Source organism: Anopheles coluzzii, chromosome 3, assembly GCF_943734685.1.
Source record: "Anopheles coluzzii chromosome 3, AcolN3, whole genome shotgun sequence".
NCBI classification, from domain to species: domain Eukaryota; kingdom Metazoa; phylum Arthropoda; class Insecta; order Diptera; family Culicidae; genus Anopheles; species Anopheles coluzzii.
The window spans coordinates 2,382,831-2,399,173 of NC_064671.1; the positions used below are offsets into that span (position 1 = coordinate 2,382,831).

A 16,343-nucleotide genomic window follows, 5' to 3' on the forward strand; every position below is an offset into this window, starting at 1 on the left:
GTCCCAACACATGCGCAGATGGCCATGGAACAGCATGGAAATACATAGCAGCGTGTTTGTGTGACTGTACATAACAGGCGCAGCGCTACACAACCGTGCGCACTGAAAAGAATAAATTCTCACCAGCAACGGAAGGGAAAAGCGGGTGCAAAAAACACAGCCCGTACCTCTCGGTAAGTGCAATATAAGTCGATCCAAGGGTGAAGCGAAGAAGGGGGACTTATTTTTCCCCGGGTGTACACAGCCCGGGTTTTATCCCGCAACATTTGGCCTGACGACATGAGCCTATGTGCCCTGGCGTTAAATACGTTGCCCGGTTTGCACGCTCTCTCCCCTGTGGTGATGCTTTCTTCTTTCTTCCCACTGGATGGCCCATCCACCGGCCGAACCACCAGGAGGGGGGGAACGCTCACACACAGGAAGCCTAAATCGATCGACATTAGCAGAAGCGAAGCCAAGCCAAGCCAAGCCTACTTTACCCTCAAACACACACACACACACGCGCAAGAAGAAAAATTCCAAGCCACGCCGTCGGGCCTCTGCCATGTGTTGCCGGTCGCGCACATTCTGGGCAGAGAAGAAAAGTAGGCAATGCCGTGTTGAGGCAAAGGTGTTAATAAAATTGTCATCACCCTGCCCTCGGTTTTCGTCTGGGATTTTCCTGCCAAAGGGAGATGGGTTTTATTATGAATTTTGGCGCGTTCATTTGCTAGTCCTGCAATTTTAACTGCAATAATTCAAAATTAACGTAACACGTTTCACAAGCAGCAACTCCCTCGAAGCATATCTCGCTCCCCCCCACCGTGTCCGTTTGGCGTGGAGTGTGACAGGTGCAGTTTGGAAAGATAGTCTTTCCCTCTAGCTTACGGCGCATGCTTCGGAAAGTTTCAATTGAGGAGAAAAAAAATACATGCTATCGAGATTGAAGCAACATAGTTTTTAAATTCCAAATTCCTGCGCGCCTGTTGCGAGTTGAAAGTATGCTGGTTGAGGAAAAGTGAAATAGAAAGCACAAAGCGGGGTTCATCTTTGCTTTAAAACCGCCGGTCGGCATTGGCTCCGGAAGTTGACGAAATGTGCGAAAAGAGTCCAGTTTCCTGTGTCAGCCACACGAACACTCACACACACAAGCGCCCGTACACATCAATACGATGCCCGAGTACCTTGGCGTGGCATACGAACGTAACCTTTCTTTCTTTTTTTGCCATTCGCCCGGCTCGAACGAAGTAGGCTCTTTTACCTTCTTGACGCAAACCCTACAGGCGCGTCGTGCGACCCTTCCTCACCACAAGCATAAAAGAATGTACATGCGATGCGATGAAGGGGCGAGCGTGTAGCGTGAAGCGGTGCTACATCTCTCCAGCCGGTACTGTATACATATTTCCGTAGGTTCGCTTGCACGCGGCCACACTTCCGCGCACATCCGTATTTTCGATTATCAACCTGCGCACACTCGAGTGTATGTGTTATGTAACGGTGGAGATTTTGTGAACGATGCCACCACCCTGCCAACGAGGTGTGTCCGTTATGAAATTTGCGGAATTCAAATTCCATGCCCTTTCGTATGAAAACCCGGTGAAAGCGCTTCTTTACAGCGCTCCTAGCGGCAAACGGGGAAAGCTCGGAGCTTCGAAGCTTACTGCGAACGATGGAAGCTTTCATTGATAACGGTTGCGAATCTGTCACCAACCGCCTTAAGCACCCCCGGCCACGAGTGTTCTAGGTGTGTCGGTGTGTTGTTTTCACATTTGAAAACTTAAATTTCTCGTTAACAGAATCCTATTGGATATAACAACGTTTTCATTGGCGATAAATTGAATGTTAAATGTACGATCACAAGCATCATGCTCTGTATTCGATAAATCGGAAAGAAATCGATTAAAATTCCTGCTCTGTTGCCCATCCTAATCAATCGAATTAAGACCACGTGTAGCGGCCACCTTAAGAAGTATTTCGCAAATGAAAACAATGTCAACAACAAGGTCATTCATCCGCCTGCTCTTCACGCACAGCCGAGCGGAGGCGATTCCGGTTAAGAAGGGTTTTATTTTAAGTCCTCGATCCATACCGTGCGGTGGCGGTTGTAGCAGCATTTCGTGCGTTCGTGTGTGTGTGTAGTGTGTAGTGTGTAAAGTTCGTTCACCACAAACATGCTGCTGTCCAGGAAAATCGTACCGCGAACGTTAGCAGGCATCGCCAGCCGCGCTTACTCCGCCGACGGTAATAGGTGTGTAGAAAAGTTCGACCCGATTCGCCCGATGAGTTGATCGATTCTGACTGTTCCCGACTTTCCCGTTCCCATAGAAACTACGACATTGTGGTAGTTGGCGGTGGTATCGTCGGTACGGCCTCAGCACGCGAGATTTTGCTACGCCACCCGGCCCTGCGGATTGCGATCGTGGAGAAGGAGCCCAAGCTGGCCTTCCACCAGAGTGGCCACAACAGTGGGGTCATCCACGCGGGCATCTACTACAAGCCGGGCTCGCTCAAGGCGAAACTGTGCGTCGAGGGACTGCACTTAAGCTACAAGTATTTGGACGAGAAGAGCATTCCCTACAAGAAGGTTGGCAAGCTGATCGTGGCCACCAATCCGGTGGAAGTGGAACGATTAAACGTAAGTAAAAGTGCACGGAGAATGGTGGGGTTCGATGCTTTTGGGGATTGCCTCCCGTATAGCAACAACGTTGAAACCGTGTTATCGTAGCAACCCGCTATGTGGCTATCTGATGCGATGCGTATGTGTACGTAGAAGCAATTGCTTTGTACGAGGGGTGGGAGTTAATGCACCAACACTTTTGGTGTGTGTGTCATTGGCATAAAGTAGGACAACACAGCGCAATCGGGGATGCAACCCATTAACAAGTTATTAACGAGTGACCCACTTAACGAGTTTTTATTGACCTTCAACGATCTCCCCCGCAGGACTTGTATCAACGGTCGCTGGCCAACAACGTGCCGGATGTGCAGGTAGTGGATCAGGCCAAAATCAAAGAGATCGAACCGTACTGCCAGGGGCTGAAAGCGATCTGGTCGCCCCATACGGGCATCGTCGACTGGGGCCTGGTGACGCAGTACTACGGGCGCGATTTCAAGGCCGCCGGGGGCGATGTGTACATCAACTTTAAGGTGGCCAAGTTCAGCGAAGCACCGGACAACCTCGACTACCCGATCGTGGTGCGCAGCGAGAAGGGCGATGAGATACGGGCCCGCCACATACTGACCTGCGGCGGGCTGCAGTCGGACAAGATCGCGGAGATGACGGGCTGCTCGGCGGTGCCGAAAATTGTCCCCTTCCGGGGCGAGTACCTGCTGCTCAACCCGGACAAGTGCCACATGGTGCGGGGCAACATTTACCCCGTGCCCGACCCGCGGTTCCCCTTCCTAGGCGTACACTTTACGCCCCGCATGGACGGCAGCGTGTGGTTGGGCCCGAACGCGGTGCTGGCGTTCCGCAGGGAGGGGTACAAGTGGTCCGACATCAACGTGCCGGAGCTGATCGATGCGTTGCGGTTCCCGGGATTCATCAAGATGGCTTCCAAGTTTGTCGGTGCGGGCATGATGGAGATTGCCCGGTCCGCGCTGATTCCGCTGCAGGTGCGCGAGCTGCAAAAGTTCATCCCCGACATCCACGAGTACGATGTGGCGCGTGGCCCGGCCGGCGTCCGGGCGCAGGCACTCGACAACGACGGCAACCTGGTGGACGATTTCGTGTTCGATCACGGGACGGGCGAGTCGGTGCTGTCGAAAAACATTCTGCACTGCCGCAATGCTCCCTCGCCCGGGGCCACGAGTTCGCTGTCGATCGCTAAAATGATTGCCGACAAGATCGAGCACGAGTTCCATATCGGAAAGTGAGTGAAGCACGCGCTTGAACGACGGTTGTTACCTATTATGCGGGGGCCCTATTGCGGGGTGGAATCATATTCCACCGAAAGCCCACCCTTTCGTTGCAATTTATTTTTACGAAACTTGTTAGAGTGTACATTATTTTCTCTTGTTTAACGGTTATCGACACGCTGGTACGTTGCATTTTACCTCGTCCCTTACAAAAGTAAGCAACAGCAAACAGACGAAAACAAAAAGTTAAAGCGAATAAAAAAAAAAGAACGGAATAAGAACAAACCTACCGAAGCGTCGTAAACGTTATGGAGTGGAGCTATATATATACATACACAAGCGTATTGCTGCTATCTTATCTTCTAAGATCCAAGTATGCGCGTCTAGGCGTCGTCGTGGCAGCCAGCGTCCTTTGGCGAGATCACACCATCTCCCCCCTCCCCACCCCCCTCCTCCTCTCTCAGACGGCGCTGAAGTGAATGCCGGTGCGCCAGTGGAAGTACACGTGTGCGTTGATAAAGTCCCAGTAGGCCGTCATGTGGAAGCCGATGTTGGAGTACACGAACACGTACTCGCTGAGCGCAAACAGCGAGTAGATGCCCGGCTCGCAGTGGTTGTTGTGGCGCACGAAGAAGTACACCGCGAACATAATCGAGGCCACGTTCACCAGCAGCAGGCGGCGCTTGTAGCGCAGCGATTTGCGCTCCGCCAGCGTCAGCAGCTCCTCGGTGCGCGTGAGCCGATTGATCAGCACCACAAGATACATGTAGATGATGGAACATATCACAAAGGCACTGAAACAAATTTTGTGAATTTCTGGAACCGAGGGAGAAAAGGTTGCGTTACTCTAGGGTCACATCAACACACTAAATTTCGATCGATTGATTGGGGTCAATTGGGAGGGGTCAGACTGTGGCTTACCGTAGTTGTTGCTGGATGTCCATAAACTCAACCCAACGAGCGAGCTTAGCTCGATAATATTCAGTATGCACGCTAGGTAGGCCCATTCTTTGCGGTGCTTGCGGGACAGCAGCGTCAGGTGATGGTTTTTGTACAGAAAGGCAATCGCGTACCGGAACGGGGCATGGAACAGGACCGAAAACTGCCACACGAATCGCTGCGGCTGGTAGTTGCCGATGGCGGCCGACAGCGAGGGCAGAAAATTGTACACCAGACAGTGTGTCGCGTTCGCCTGCTCGAAGTTGTACAGCAGCGACCAGATGACGCAAAACAGAAACCCTGCCACCGGGAGCATCACCGTCGCCACGGCCAACCGGCCAAAGCGGACGCGAAATTTGCTTCTCCGCAGACTGCCTACACCACCACCAGTGCCGCTACCCGCATATCCGCCCGGGCCAGTATCGCTCGCCGCGCCATCCACGAGTCGTTCGTACTGGGGCAACATTTCTACTGGCCCTAAATACTAAAGCACGTATCTTTTCGAGTGGCTCGTGGGCCAACTGTTTACACAAAACATTGCATTTCTTGTTTGCCGCAAATGGAATTCAACCGTAGCACAAAATTGCCTATATCACAGACTCATGCGGCGTGTCAGACTGGTTGGTTGCGTCGATGTAAACAAACATACGTTGGTGGAGCAAGAAAAGGGGGAGGTGGTGGGGCTGGTTGCTGTCAAAATAGGGGTGTGCTAAGTGACAGTCGTATTCCGACACCATGACAGATTGTGCGACATTCAAATTTGACTGCATTTTGTCCGTTACAACTAGGAAAGTGAAGAGGTATCAGTCGGGAATCTTTCGGAAAGTAAATCTTCTCAGTGGGAGTCCATTTTTGATTTAAATTTCCTTTAATCACGCACGCAATACATCAACATTAGCGATTGAGAATCTTTGCATCAGCAAAATAGGTTAATTTTTCCTTGCTGGGGTTTTGTTTTGTTTTTTTTTTGTTTGTTTCCATTACACCAATTTTCCAAAAAATCTATCGTCGTTGGTGGCTTTTTAGGCAGACAGAGTAGGCGACACTACACGGAAAGGGGAAGAAGTAGAAGAAGAAGAAGGTTGCAAGGAGACTTGCCCACGATTATCCAAGGAGGAATAGAAGCGAATTTAGCTGGACTTCTTCTGAGCTCGATATTCTTTGATCCACTGCTGGATGCGTTCCTTCAGTTCGGTGGCTGCAAAAAAAGACATGGAAAACGGGTGTAAGATAAGCGATTCCGATGCTGCGTTGTGTGCCGCTCCCCCCCAGAAAGCATACTGACCCGGTTTTAGCATATCTTCCGTAAGGGGCTGACGGTTGAATGGATCGGTGCTGCTGTTCAGCAGATGCCGCGTGATGATCGCCCGGTCCATGATGGTGCCGGACGGCAGGATGACCGGATCCGTCATCAGTGTGTCCATCAGCGGGTCCTTGAAATCGTCCGGTGCCTCCGCAAACTCGTCCGCGTTCTCCTGATTCTTCACGTAGATCTCCGCCGCCTTGTGGATCAGCTTGCGGAACTCGTCCACATCGCGGTGCGAGCGGATGCCGATCCGCTCCACGCGATTCGCCGCATCCTCGAAGAACTGCTTCTCGAACGAGCGCTCGTCGGCGGCCAGTGCGTTGGCAAACTCATCACAGCTCAGGTGCAGATAGATATCGACCAGCTGGCCCAGCAGGCGCCTCGGCTCCCAGCCGTACTTGTGCGGGTGGCGGACGCGCAGATCGTTACACTTCGGTCCGCACAGCTGGTGCATGTTGTAGTTGAGCATCGAGCTCAGCCGATCGATCAGCTCGGGGCGCAGGAACGGCTCCTTAATGTCGATCGTCATGTAGTGGAACATGTCGACGGTTTCGCGTGCCAGCGTCAGGTACGACCGGCACTGGCGCTCGTCCTGCACCAGCTGCCGCTGGCGGCTCTGCTGCGCCTCCTGCGTCAGCGCATTCCAGCCCGAATCGTCCATCATCAGCACCTGCGTCTCGTGGATGCGCTTCAGATACTCCAAACACTCGTCCAGCAGGTAGGTGGTGTCGTTGAGGAAAAAGTTTACAAACTTTACAAACTGCTTGCCGCTCTTTGATTCGTTTACAAACGCCTGTCGATGCAGTGCGCTTTCCCAGAGACCCTTAAACAGATGACTTATATGATATCTGGAAAAACGGGAGAATAAAAACATTAACACACAGGCAGGACGGACCGTTTTTTCCGACACGGAACACCATTTACCTTATCGTAAATTTGTCATAAAACTCAGTACTTTGTCCCGTCGTTTCGATATCAGTATAAAACTTCATAAGTGCACTTACTAACGCAGTCTGAGCAAGTTCGTGATTGATAATCTGTTACGAAAAGGAAGGAAAGAAACATACATGATTACTCTCTCCGTGTGGCGGTATGCAACCCGTGTTTCACCCGACTTACCTGCAGATATAGCCGTTGCGAGGTGGTCTGGATGGTTGGAGACGTTACGAACAGGACCTCGATCAGTTTGGCAGTGATGTAGGGATTCTTGATCAGATGCGGTGCACATACCAGCGTCAGGATCCAGGTGATGATGGAATTATCCACATAATCGATCACGCTGGAGCTGTGTCTGTGGGTAGCGAAAGGGAAATAGAAAAACGTTTAAAAAGGACCCAACTACCCCGTCCCCGGGATCCATATTGTAATACTTACTGCATACAGAAGAGTATAAAATCAGCAATATCCTCGATGTACCATTCGGGCAGGGCGCAAAAGTTTTCGCTCGCCACCAGCGTCGACGGGTGCTGCTGGTTCGTGAACGGTCCATCGATCGGCCGATTCTCGATCTGGTACAGCATGTACTCGCACACGGTCGAGTAGAACTGCATGCAAGCGCTCAGCACATTCGGGTCGATGATGGCAATGTCGCAGCTCAGCTTCGCCTTCGACAGCTTGTTCATCTGGCTGACGCACCGGTCGCGTATCTGCTTGTTGCGGCGAGCGAGCGGCGTGTTTTCCCACTGCGTCTTGGTCGCGTTCAGCTCGTCCACCATGCGCTGCAGCTCCTTCGTCGCCCGGAGCAGCTTGTTGTAGCGCTGGATCGCCGGGATGATACCGAGATGGTGCGCGTGCAGCGTCAGGAACCAGCAGTGCGTGACAAACTTGTGCTGCTCCCAGTCCTTCACGTCCTTCAGCGTGCCCAGCCAGTCGGCGTACTCTTGCGAGGAGAACTTTAGCTTCGTCTCGTCCTCGATCTCGACCAGGCTTTCCGGATGGTGCGGATAGAGCGGATCGATGCGCGACAGATTGATCTTGACCGACAGCAGCTGCAGCACGGACATGAAGTTGAGCATGAACCCGTCCTTGGCCAGAAAGCGATCGTCGGCATTGTACTGGATGCGTTTGGCGTTCGATTTGAGAATGGCCGCGATGTAGTTCAGCATCTCGTACCGACTGTACTGATTGGACAGCAGCACCAGAAAGATAGAATGCAGCACCTTGCGCGTGTTGCTCAGGATCGCGTGAAACGAGCTGGCGAGCGTACGATCGCACACGTTGTCGGAGAAGTGGTGGCTGGCAAACTTGGGATTCTCGTCCAGCATCACGGACAGCGACAGGAACGGGGCCAGAAACGACACCTTCGATATCTCGCGCGCAAAGTACTTGTCCGGCGTGAAGGCCGTCAGGAAGATCCGATGCTCCACGATCAGCAAGCAGATCGGGTGCGTATTGTCCACGCGCGTTTCGATCAGCTCCTTCAGCCGGTTCAGCGGGTCCGCCACGATGTTTTCGTTGCAGATTGCATTCTGCATGTCGATGAACAGATCGTCCAGCACCGCATTGAAGATGATGCGGAAATCCTCCTCGCCGTCCGATTTGCGGCTTTCCGCCATCAGGTTGGACATAAAGTCGGCCGACACTTTGTTCTCGTACATCAGCGTCAGCAGGGGCGACTTTTCCAACGCGGTACTACCGGTTGTTGTTTTGCTGGCGCTGCTGCTGGTGCTGCCGCCGGTGCTGCTGCTGCTATTAATTGCACCACCACTGCTGCCACCACTCTCCACACTGCCACCGTCCGGCTGGCAGAAGCTCTGGAAGGTATTCTTCAGCACGAGTATTGCGTACTTGAGCGTCTGCTGCCGTATCACCGACACCACGCTGGGCAGCGTCTCGGCCAGATACATCTTTTTGCTTTTCTTCACCTTCGTGTAGCTGTACAGCTCTTCGTTCGAGCGCAGGTAGCAGCCGATAAGGTACTCCAGCGCGGCCACACGATTGTTGGCGAACGCTTTCATCGACGGCTTCGACGAGCAGTAGCCCGGTGCGTCCTCTTCCGGCTGCATCTCGATGTCGATGTCCATCGGGGTGGCGGTGCTGCCTGCAGCCATGCCACTGCTGCCGCTGCGACCACTGCGCCCAATCACCACCTCGTCCAGCATGATCGGTTTCACCTTTTTACTCGGAATCGTACTCCAGCTGTCCGACAGACGGCCCGCATCGCTGTCCTCGCCGTGCGATTCAATCAGCTTGCCATAGTAGATGCCTTTAACGACCTCCACAATTACCTCCGCGCAGAACTCGTCGTAACGCTGACGGTCCAGCATTTCGAGCGCATTTTCCAACACATTGGCCTCGATCGTGAAGCGGGAATTGGAGTAACGCGCCTTGCTGTTGATCTTCATGATTCGCAGCATAATCTGCAGCAGTTCGTCCTGCGCCGACACGCGGCTGTCCTGTTCGCAGTGCGTCTTCGGGTCAAGCGTGTTGCCCTCCGTGCTGTTGGGATGATGATCCGCTCCATCCGGTTTCGTGGCGCAGTGGTCGGAAGAGGATCGTTTCTTCACTGCCCACGTGTTGACTGGTGCTGTCGTCGAGGGGGCCACCACCGACGACGGGATTGGCTTTTTTCGCAGTGCCGCACTCGCTGTTGACGCCGACACGGACGCTACTAGCACGGAGCGTGCTTTTTGCTGTTGCTGCTGCTGCTGCTGTTGAGATTGTTCCGCCACTTCGAGGCCCAGCATGAGTGAGGCTTCAATTTTATCCGGCAGAATCAGATCCGTTTTGGGATCGGCGGTGTTACTGCCGGTGAGACTACTGCTACTCCCGACAGTGTCGCTGTTGCTGCTCTCCATCGGCACCGTGTCCCCTTTGCCCGGACCGATCGGCGCTACTGTCGTTGGCATTTGTTGAGAATCTGCTACTTTTTCTAGTTCCACAGAGGTAGTGGTGGTGCTGCTGCTGCCACTGTTGCTAGTAGTGGCTTGCGATGTGGAATTGCCGTCCTCAGTCGACGGAGCATTACTGTTGGCCACATTTTTAGTGGTTTTTGCTCCCAACTTTCTTAATCGTCGTGCCCGAATCTGTAGGAGAAAAAAAGAAAACATATTAAAATTGGGCTACTTTCAGGCCTTTCGAGATAGCTTCCTTCAGTCCTTAATCGCACTGTTTTGTATAGACCATGATAACAGCCATTGAATCGCTTTTTCCGTTTCTTCTCGAAGTAAACATCTCTGTTAAAACAACGAAAAACAGTCTGTAAACAATTTCATTTGGATTTACCACTTCAATACACCTCAGCGTTTGCGTCGTTTGCCTCTGTACGCATCGGATATAAGCGCGACACAGATGCGTGAATAAACCTTCGTCGCAATAAGAATTACCCACAAGAAACACAACAAGCACCCTCTTTCGGTTTCGCTACGTCACATGAGCATCACCATCACATGCACATGCGTTCGCGAGGAAAAGCAAGAACGGGCCAATTTTCCCGGACTCTTTTTCCAACCCGATCTTTGTTCCGGGTGCGCTGCGTAGCCTTGGTAGCCGTGAGGCCACCGCATCCACTAACCGCCTACTGCTTTGTTCAATCGGTCCCGGCTTGGATTAAACAAAAAAAAAGCATTTTCTTCCAACTACCATTTCACGATTCGTAATGAGCAGGCGGTAAAGTTGGCACAAATGGATCACGGGGTGTAAGAAATCGGTGTAACTAGCGACCGCCGCCGCGTTTCTCCTCTTCCTCCTCCTCTTGCTCCTCCTGCTGATCGCTGCTTGTGGCTTGTGTTTTCTTTTGTATTTTTGGATCATTTTATCTCAACATCGCCACCAAGCGTACACCAGTGTGCGGCGGTAGCAACGAGACAGCGAGTCAGCAGTTGTACTGACGGTGGTGGTGGTGGTAGTGGTAGCATAAAAGTAAATCATCATCATCACCATCATCAAAGATCGATGGTAATGTGATCCGATTCTTTGTTTCATGCTGGGGGGAGGTTTTCCAATGCGCTGTCCACGAAATAGTAGCCACTAATGGTTGAACTAAGCGCGAAAAGGACTGTGAAATTGTTTCAAGCAATATCTTCAAGAAAATGTTGCTATTTCCTGTGTGTGTTTTTTTTCTTTCTCCCTCTCTTCGTATCGTCTTAGTAGCGCAAGGACAATGGATGACCCCGTACCCCGCAGGGGACCCAGCCCTGTTGGATGGAGAGAGAGATCGACGGAGAAGCCTTCAATGACACTCGTCGCAGACTGGGGCGTATGATTGGGGCAAAGGTGTGCAACACCACCAATGATTTACCTCTTCCGGCGTTAGCTCCATTGCGTTACTGGCAGTGTGCTGGTCGGCAGCTTTTCACAACACTTCCGCTGTCTGCTACACTCTCTTTGCGATTTCACTGCCACTTCTTGCACCAATTGTGGGAATATTCGCGTTTCTCGCCTAGCGCAGCAAACTGAGGTTCCACCTTTGTCGTTCTGCGTGGGATCACACACACTTACACGCACACACACAAACACCCGCGAACCTTCTGCTACTGAGGTTGGAAAGTTTGTTATTTTCTTTCTACCTTCACAAGACGAAAACCTCCCTCTGCTCTTTGTCGTCTGGTGGACGAAGGTCGTCGTTTTCTTCCGCTGTCTCTTATTTCGTCAACGATTTCAATCGATTTGATGACACACGCACAAACACACACACACACACATGTGAATGATGAGACACGGAGCGCACGGGGTGGTGTGACGCGTCAACAATGCATCGAGGTAAGGTGCAATTTACCGTCCCTCACAGAACTTCAATAATTTTAGCACGCAGAGGCTCTCGGGTTCATCGATGCTCGAGCAAAGCCCAAAGTTGCACTTTCTTTGCACAATCGAGACGAATGGAGACGATCGTTTATGTACGGGGAACGGCACGTGTCTACGGCGCTGGCGGTTCTGATTCGCTTCGAGGATGATTTGGACTGAGAAATGATATTCACGACCAATGAGTTACGGATATCACCCCGAGGCGAGTCGTAGTCGGTGTTGCGTTGGTATCTTCCTTCCACGGAGTGGGTTTACATTGGACAGAGCGAGAGTGATACGTCAAAGTGTCTATCATTCTCAGGGTGTCTTTACACGTGCAGAGTTTGCGCAGGCAAAAAATGTCATGCCATTGGTCACAAATTTGCTGAGAAATATTGCGCAGCTTTGTGTGAAATCACACGAATAATGCTAATTCACACATTATTTCTATAATGCTGATTCGAATAATGCTAATTAACACATTATTTCTATTTTAAAGTGACCTCCAACGGAAAAAAAACAATTTCAAACCGTTGAAATGTTGGCTCATTCTGTGAACTGCTTTGTCATGACGGTGACAGCGGTGGTGGTGTAATTCAAGTGTGGTGTAATTTCGATCCGCCGTTGTCAAAAGCAGTTTGACATTTCAGCATACGTCAAAAACCAGCGCAAGAAAAGAACACACGAGTTCTCACGCACGAAAACCGCACGAGAAATCGGCAGAAAATCGTGAAGCCGTGCGAAGGAGTTGTCCCGTGTTCCTCGGCGCGTTCGACCTCGTACCCAACCCACCCCCTCTAAAGACAGCGGCAACAGTCATCGCTACCGTGCAGCAATGGGTAACGTGTTGGCTTCCTCTAAACCGATCGCTGGCCCCGGTGGTCTGCCTCCACCGATGCCCACAGAAGCGCTCCCCGCTGTTGGAGCCGATGGGGCCGGCTCACCGGATAAGCCATCCGGCGAATCAAAACCACTGGAAAACCCGGGCACCATGGAAGAGCTACACAGGAAATGCAAAGGTACGTCCGGGCCGTTCTTCTCGCAGCGGCCCATCGCCCACCCGGAGGGCTTAACAGCAAGGACCATGCTGTGTGCATTGCATAACCACCACCGAATATTGACAGTTGCGTTTACATGGTTTATGTTGTTTTTTTCCTTTCTCTTATGTTCATGTATGCGCCTGCTCCGCCTTGGCCATGTTTTTGCTGGCCGTGGGCAATGAAATCCAGATGTGATGCCAGTAAACTTTGAAGGAGCGAAACTGATGATCAACAAGGGCTTGAGCAACCATTTTCAGGTATCGCACACGATTAATCTGAATTCCTCGAATACTAGCGCCTACCGGTTCGGCGCGATGTACGTCGGCACGAAGCAGCTGTCCCCGACCGAAGCATTCCCCGTCGTACTGGGTGACATTGATCCGTCGGGAAACCTGAATGCAAACATCATTCACCAGCTGACACCGAAGGTTCGGTGTAAATTCGCATCACAGGTACGCATCACCCCAACCCTTCGAATCCGCGGTGAATGTCCGTTGAAAACGAACGCTCTGCTCTGTTTTTAGATCCAAAGCAGTAAGGTAACGGCGGCACAACTTACGACAGATTACAAGGGCCCGAACTACACAACCTCGCTCACCATCGGCAACCCGAACATTATCAACAATTCCGGCGTCGTGGTGGCACATTACCTGCAGGCGGTCACGAACAAATTGGCCATGGGCGGAGAGTTTGCGTACCAGTACGGACCGGCGGTACCTGGTGGACAGATTGCTCTCATGTCGGCTGCTGCCAGGTAAAAGAGTGTGCTGCCCAGGAGGGATGGGGCATGGTTGTTCTAATGGCACTAATCTCTCTCGTTTGCAGATACGCCACCGACTTGTACACGTGGTCCGGCACGGTAGGGGCGGCCGGTGTGCACCTTTGCTACTATCAGCGGGCCAGCGAGCAGCTGCAGATTGGCGCCGAGGTGGAAACTAGCTTCCGGATGCAGGAATCCGTCGCTACCATCGGCTACCAAGTGGACCTGCCCAAGTCGGATCTGGTGTTCCGCGGCATGCTGGACAGCAACTGGACGGTGGGAGCCGTGCTGGAGAAGAAGCTACAGCCGCTACCTTTCACCTTTGCGCTCAGCGGCATGTTGAATCACACTAAAAATCAGTTCCGGCTCGGGTGTGGGTTGATCGTCGGTTAAGCACCGTGCGGTTCAGGAATCAGTAAACGCCGATAGAAGAGTCATATATGAAGGCGATCAAAAAGCAAGCATTTCCTCTAACAAAAATTCCGACACATTCTTAGAACTGGACTGGAAAAGCCGACACACCCTGTGCTCTGCAAGGAGAGGAATAGCCGAAAACAACACTGTGCGCATCAAATAGAGAGAAGAACTAGGAAGTGAAATATAAAGGAAGAGAACTATATAAAAGCTACTACACCCATACACCCGGGGTTCATAGTTAGAAACGGAAAAAATCAACAATAGAGCAGCAAGGGTGGACAAACAACCGTCGTGGTACACACCGAGCGCTGTACAGGAAGGTTCACACAGAGTTTAGACAGTCCCCTGGCTTTTCCCCAGATGTCCAGTTGTTTTGTCCCAGAATTTAAACGATTAGCGGCGAAAGTGCCCGTGTCCCGTGTTTCACAGCCCACATATTGCAAGCGTTGGTAGTATTGCGTCTTCTTTGACTGCCCGTGCGCCATAGTGTGTCATCAAGAAATAAAACGTTTCGCGCAGGCGAGCCACAAAACTCCCCCAGGAACACAAACTGAATGCTACAAAGCTGTCCTCTCTAAAACTTTTTTCATTCTTGCCGTTTGGTTCATTTTGCATTTTGCGCCCTACTGTAGCCGATTAAGACAGAAGATAGCGGGGGGATGAGGAGGAGGAGTGCTTTTACAGATACTTTACAGTCATTGATTTTTATTAAAATCTGTTAAAACCTTTACCAATTATTGTTTGTAGCTTCTTCTTGTTTGCACTTTATTTCTTTGCTTGATGATGAGGCTTTGCATAACTCGTGAGTTTCGCGGTCGCTCCGTGTTCTCCCTTCCATTCGGCGTTTCCAAGACGTCGCGGCCGTTTTTTATTTGTTTGTTTGCAAAGCATAGCGCGCCGATTTGTTTGTTTACTTGCCATTCGTCACTTGAGCATGCTGGTGGTGCGGGCCGTATCTTATCGAGTGGCACGTGTTTGTTTAACCGTCGTTGAAAACATGCTTGTATGTTCTGCTTACCTGTATCGTGCGCGCTCCGTTTAGTCTTTACACATTTGCGAGGTCATCACCGCGAGTGGCTCGAGTTCTTTCGCTGACATCAGATCGAACTCGGTCACGAAGTAGTAGAAATGTTTGTAGCAGGTGTTAACGTGCGCTTCCTACGGCGAGAAAGATACGCGGGGCGTATACGGGTGGGTAGAACGATATTTATAAGCATTACATCATGTGGCATTGCACCCTCAACACTACCTAGGCAGCGTACTTACCGCGCCAATACTGAAAATCCTATCGAAATGATGAATGTATACGTGCACAAACACCCGGAACAGTCGGGTCAGGATCTTTTTGCACAAGCTCGGAAACGTCTTCGGAAATGGCACGTCGGTCGAGACGGGAAAGAGCGTCTCGTTGTTGATCTGGTTCTCTACCCAATCCATCAGCAGCTCGATGTAGCGCGGGGCGGGCAGCTGTATCGGCTTCTTGTACGTTTCTCCGTCCGCCCACAGGTATTCGTATTTGGCGCCGCCGCTCATCGTCGGACAGGTGGTTTCGTTGCAGTACTCCGAGATGGTGCCGTAGATGAGGTTGATTCGGTTGAAAAAGTCCACCACATGCACCGCTAGCCAGTCGTTCATGTTCTCGCCGGCCGGAAGCTTGACCACCTCCTTCAGATTGATCCCGGACTGGAGGCTCGCGTTGGCCTGCTTGTGCAGCGAGTAGCGTATCGTGCCCTGGGTGAAGCGTTTCTTCGGTCGAAACGTTTTCTCCCGCTGGAAGAATTCCAAAAATCCGTTCAGCGCCATTCTCGACGGTCGTAGTTTCGCCACAATTGAGCTGTTCCGTCCACTTGGTCGCGAGATGTATTCGCCGTCGCTTCGCGATCAATAGTATTTGCGTTCGTTGCACCTGTGGCCTGTCGCACTGCGTCGTGGTTGCATGTGTCCGTTTAAACGCCGAAGAAAATTCCTTTTTTGGGTTCCATTCTGTCTGTCTTTACCTCTTTACGACTGCACACAGCTTCGCCCAACTCCTGTCCCTTGAGCCTTGTTGAGCGGGCCAACCAGCACTCAACCAACCAGACTGTGTCCTCTGGGTCAAGCGCGATAATCCATCGTTTTGCACGCACACACACACTCGGGGAAGCCTTACCAAAACCGCGCTATTCTAAAGTTGGAGTTTAATCGGATCTTCTAAATACACAGTTTCTATTACACAGTGCTGCACGCCAAAGCAGTCGCAGGAAATTGGCGAGCCCCCAAACACCGACCGACTACTTGCTTGCTCGCGTTTGCGACGATGTTTGTGCTTCGCCCGAATGCG

At 51.6% G+C, this 16,343-nt stretch overlaps 5 protein-coding genes across 6 annotated transcripts; 2 read left to right on the forward strand and 3 right to left on the reverse strand.

Moving 5' to 3' along the window:
- Window positions 1–1,964: 1,964 nt before the first annotated feature.
- On the forward strand, window positions 1,965–4,126 carry LOC120957117 (L-2-hydroxyglutarate dehydrogenase, mitochondrial). The gene is made up of 3 exons (XM_040379126.2): window positions 1,965–2,227; window positions 2,305–2,614; window positions 2,923–4,126. Exons 1-3 carry the CDS (start codon window positions 2,151–2,153, stop codon window positions 3,853–3,855), a joined length of 1,320 nt encoding a protein of 439 aa, XP_040235060.2. The 5' UTR covers window positions 1,965–2,150; the 3' UTR covers window positions 3,856–4,126.
- LOC120957118 (post-GPI attachment to proteins factor 2-like) lies at window positions 3,880–5,422 on the reverse strand. Its single transcript, XM_040379128.2, has 2 exons — window positions 4,759–5,422; window positions 3,880–4,653 (listed from the first exon to the last, which is right to left on the reverse strand). The coding sequence occupies exons 1-2, from the start codon at window positions 5,240–5,242 to the stop codon at window positions 4,298–4,300; spliced, it is 840 nt and encodes a 279-aa protein (XP_040235062.1). The 5' UTR covers window positions 5,243–5,422; the 3' UTR covers window positions 3,880–4,297.
- Window positions 5,423–5,621: 199 nt separating this feature from the next.
- Window positions 5,622–12,100, reverse strand: LOC120956396 (ubiquitin conjugation factor E4 B). The gene is made up of 6 exons (XM_040377826.2): window positions 11,322–12,100; window positions 7,457–10,107; window positions 7,202–7,373; window positions 7,007–7,119; window positions 6,062–6,930; window positions 5,622–5,974 (listed from the first exon to the last, which is right to left on the reverse strand). Exons 1-6 carry the CDS (start codon window positions 11,340–11,342, stop codon window positions 5,907–5,909), a joined length of 3,894 nt encoding a protein of 1,297 aa, XP_040233760.2. The 5' UTR covers window positions 11,343–12,100; the 3' UTR covers window positions 5,622–5,906.
- Window positions 12,101–12,446: 346 nt separating this feature from the next.
- On the forward strand, window positions 12,447–14,753 carry LOC120958478 (mitochondrial import receptor subunit TOM40 homolog 1). Its single transcript, XM_040381323.2, has 4 exons — window positions 12,447–12,825; window positions 13,036–13,298; window positions 13,371–13,600; window positions 13,672–14,753. The coding sequence occupies exons 1-4, from the start codon at window positions 12,642–12,644 to the stop codon at window positions 13,997–13,999; spliced, it is 1,005 nt and encodes a 334-aa protein (XP_040237257.2). The 5' UTR covers window positions 12,447–12,641; the 3' UTR covers window positions 14,000–14,753.
- On the reverse strand, window positions 14,709–16,318 carry LOC120958479 (MOB kinase activator-like 3). 2 transcript variants are annotated; one of them, XM_040381325.2, is made up of 3 exons: window positions 15,290–16,318; window positions 15,042–15,181; window positions 14,709–14,979 (listed from the first exon to the last, which is right to left on the reverse strand). In XM_040381325.2, exons 1-2 carry the CDS (start codon window positions 15,824–15,826, stop codon window positions 15,062–15,064), a joined length of 657 nt encoding a protein of 218 aa, XP_040237259.1. In that variant the 5' UTR covers window positions 15,827–16,318; the 3' UTR covers window positions 14,709–14,979; window positions 15,042–15,061. The 2 variants fall into 2 exon arrangements, with proteins under 2 accessions (XP_040237259.1, XP_040237258.1); XM_040381324.2 differs by having other exon boundaries at window positions 14,709–15,181; window positions 15,290–16,316.
- Between the last annotated feature and the right edge of the window lie 25 nt (window positions 16,319–16,343).

Bases quoted from the DNA above. Each gene is read 5' to 3' on its own strand.
- LOC120957118 (XM_040379128.2), bottom strand. From the start codon at position 5,242: ATGTTGCCCCAGTACGAACGACTCGTGGATGGCGCGGCGAGCGATACT. The intron at 4,654-4,758 runs GTAAGCCACAGT...CCTCGGTTCCAG, and splicing joins GACATCCAGCAACAACTACG to AAATTCACAAAATTTGTTTC.
- LOC120957117 (XM_040379126.2), top strand. From the start codon at position 2,151: ATGCTGCTGTCCAGGAAAATCGTACCGCGAACGTTAGCAGGCATCGCC. The intron at 2,228-2,304 runs GTGTGTAGAAAA...CCGTTCCCATAG, and splicing joins TACTCCGCCGACGGTAATAG to AAACTACGACATTGTGGTAG. The intron at 2,615-2,922 runs GTAAGTAAAAGT...TCTCCCCCGCAG, and splicing joins TGGAAGTGGAACGATTAAAC to GACTTGTATCAACGGTCGCT.
- LOC120958478 (XM_040381323.2), top strand. From the start codon at position 12,642: ATGGGTAACGTGTTGGCTTCCTCTAAACCGATCGCTGGCCCCGGTGGT. The intron at 12,826-13,035 runs GTACGTCCGGGC...AATGAAATCCAG, and splicing joins GCTACACAGGAAATGCAAAG to ATGTGATGCCAGTAAACTTT. The intron at 13,299-13,370 runs GTACGCATCACC...CTCTGTTTTTAG, and splicing joins GGTGTAAATTCGCATCACAG to ATCCAAAGCAGTAAGGTAAC.
- LOC120956396 (XM_040377826.2), bottom strand. From the start codon at position 11,342: ATGGAGCTAACGCCGGAAGAG. The intron at 6,931-7,006 runs GTAAATGGTGTT...CCGTTTTTCCAG, and splicing joins TATGACAAATTTACGATAAG to ATATCATATAAGTCATCTGT. The intron at 5,975-6,061 runs GTCAGTATGCTT...CTTTTTTTGCAG, and splicing joins GGAAGATATGCTAAAACCGG to CCACCGAACTGAAGGAACGC.
- LOC120958479 (XM_040381325.2), bottom strand. From the start codon at position 15,826: ATGGCGCTGAACGGATTTTTGGAATTCTTCCAGCGGGAGAAAACGTTT. The intron at 15,182-15,289 runs GTAAGTACGCTG...TTCTCGCCGTAG, and splicing joins GGATTTTCAGTATTGGCGCG to GAAGCGCACGTTAACACCTG.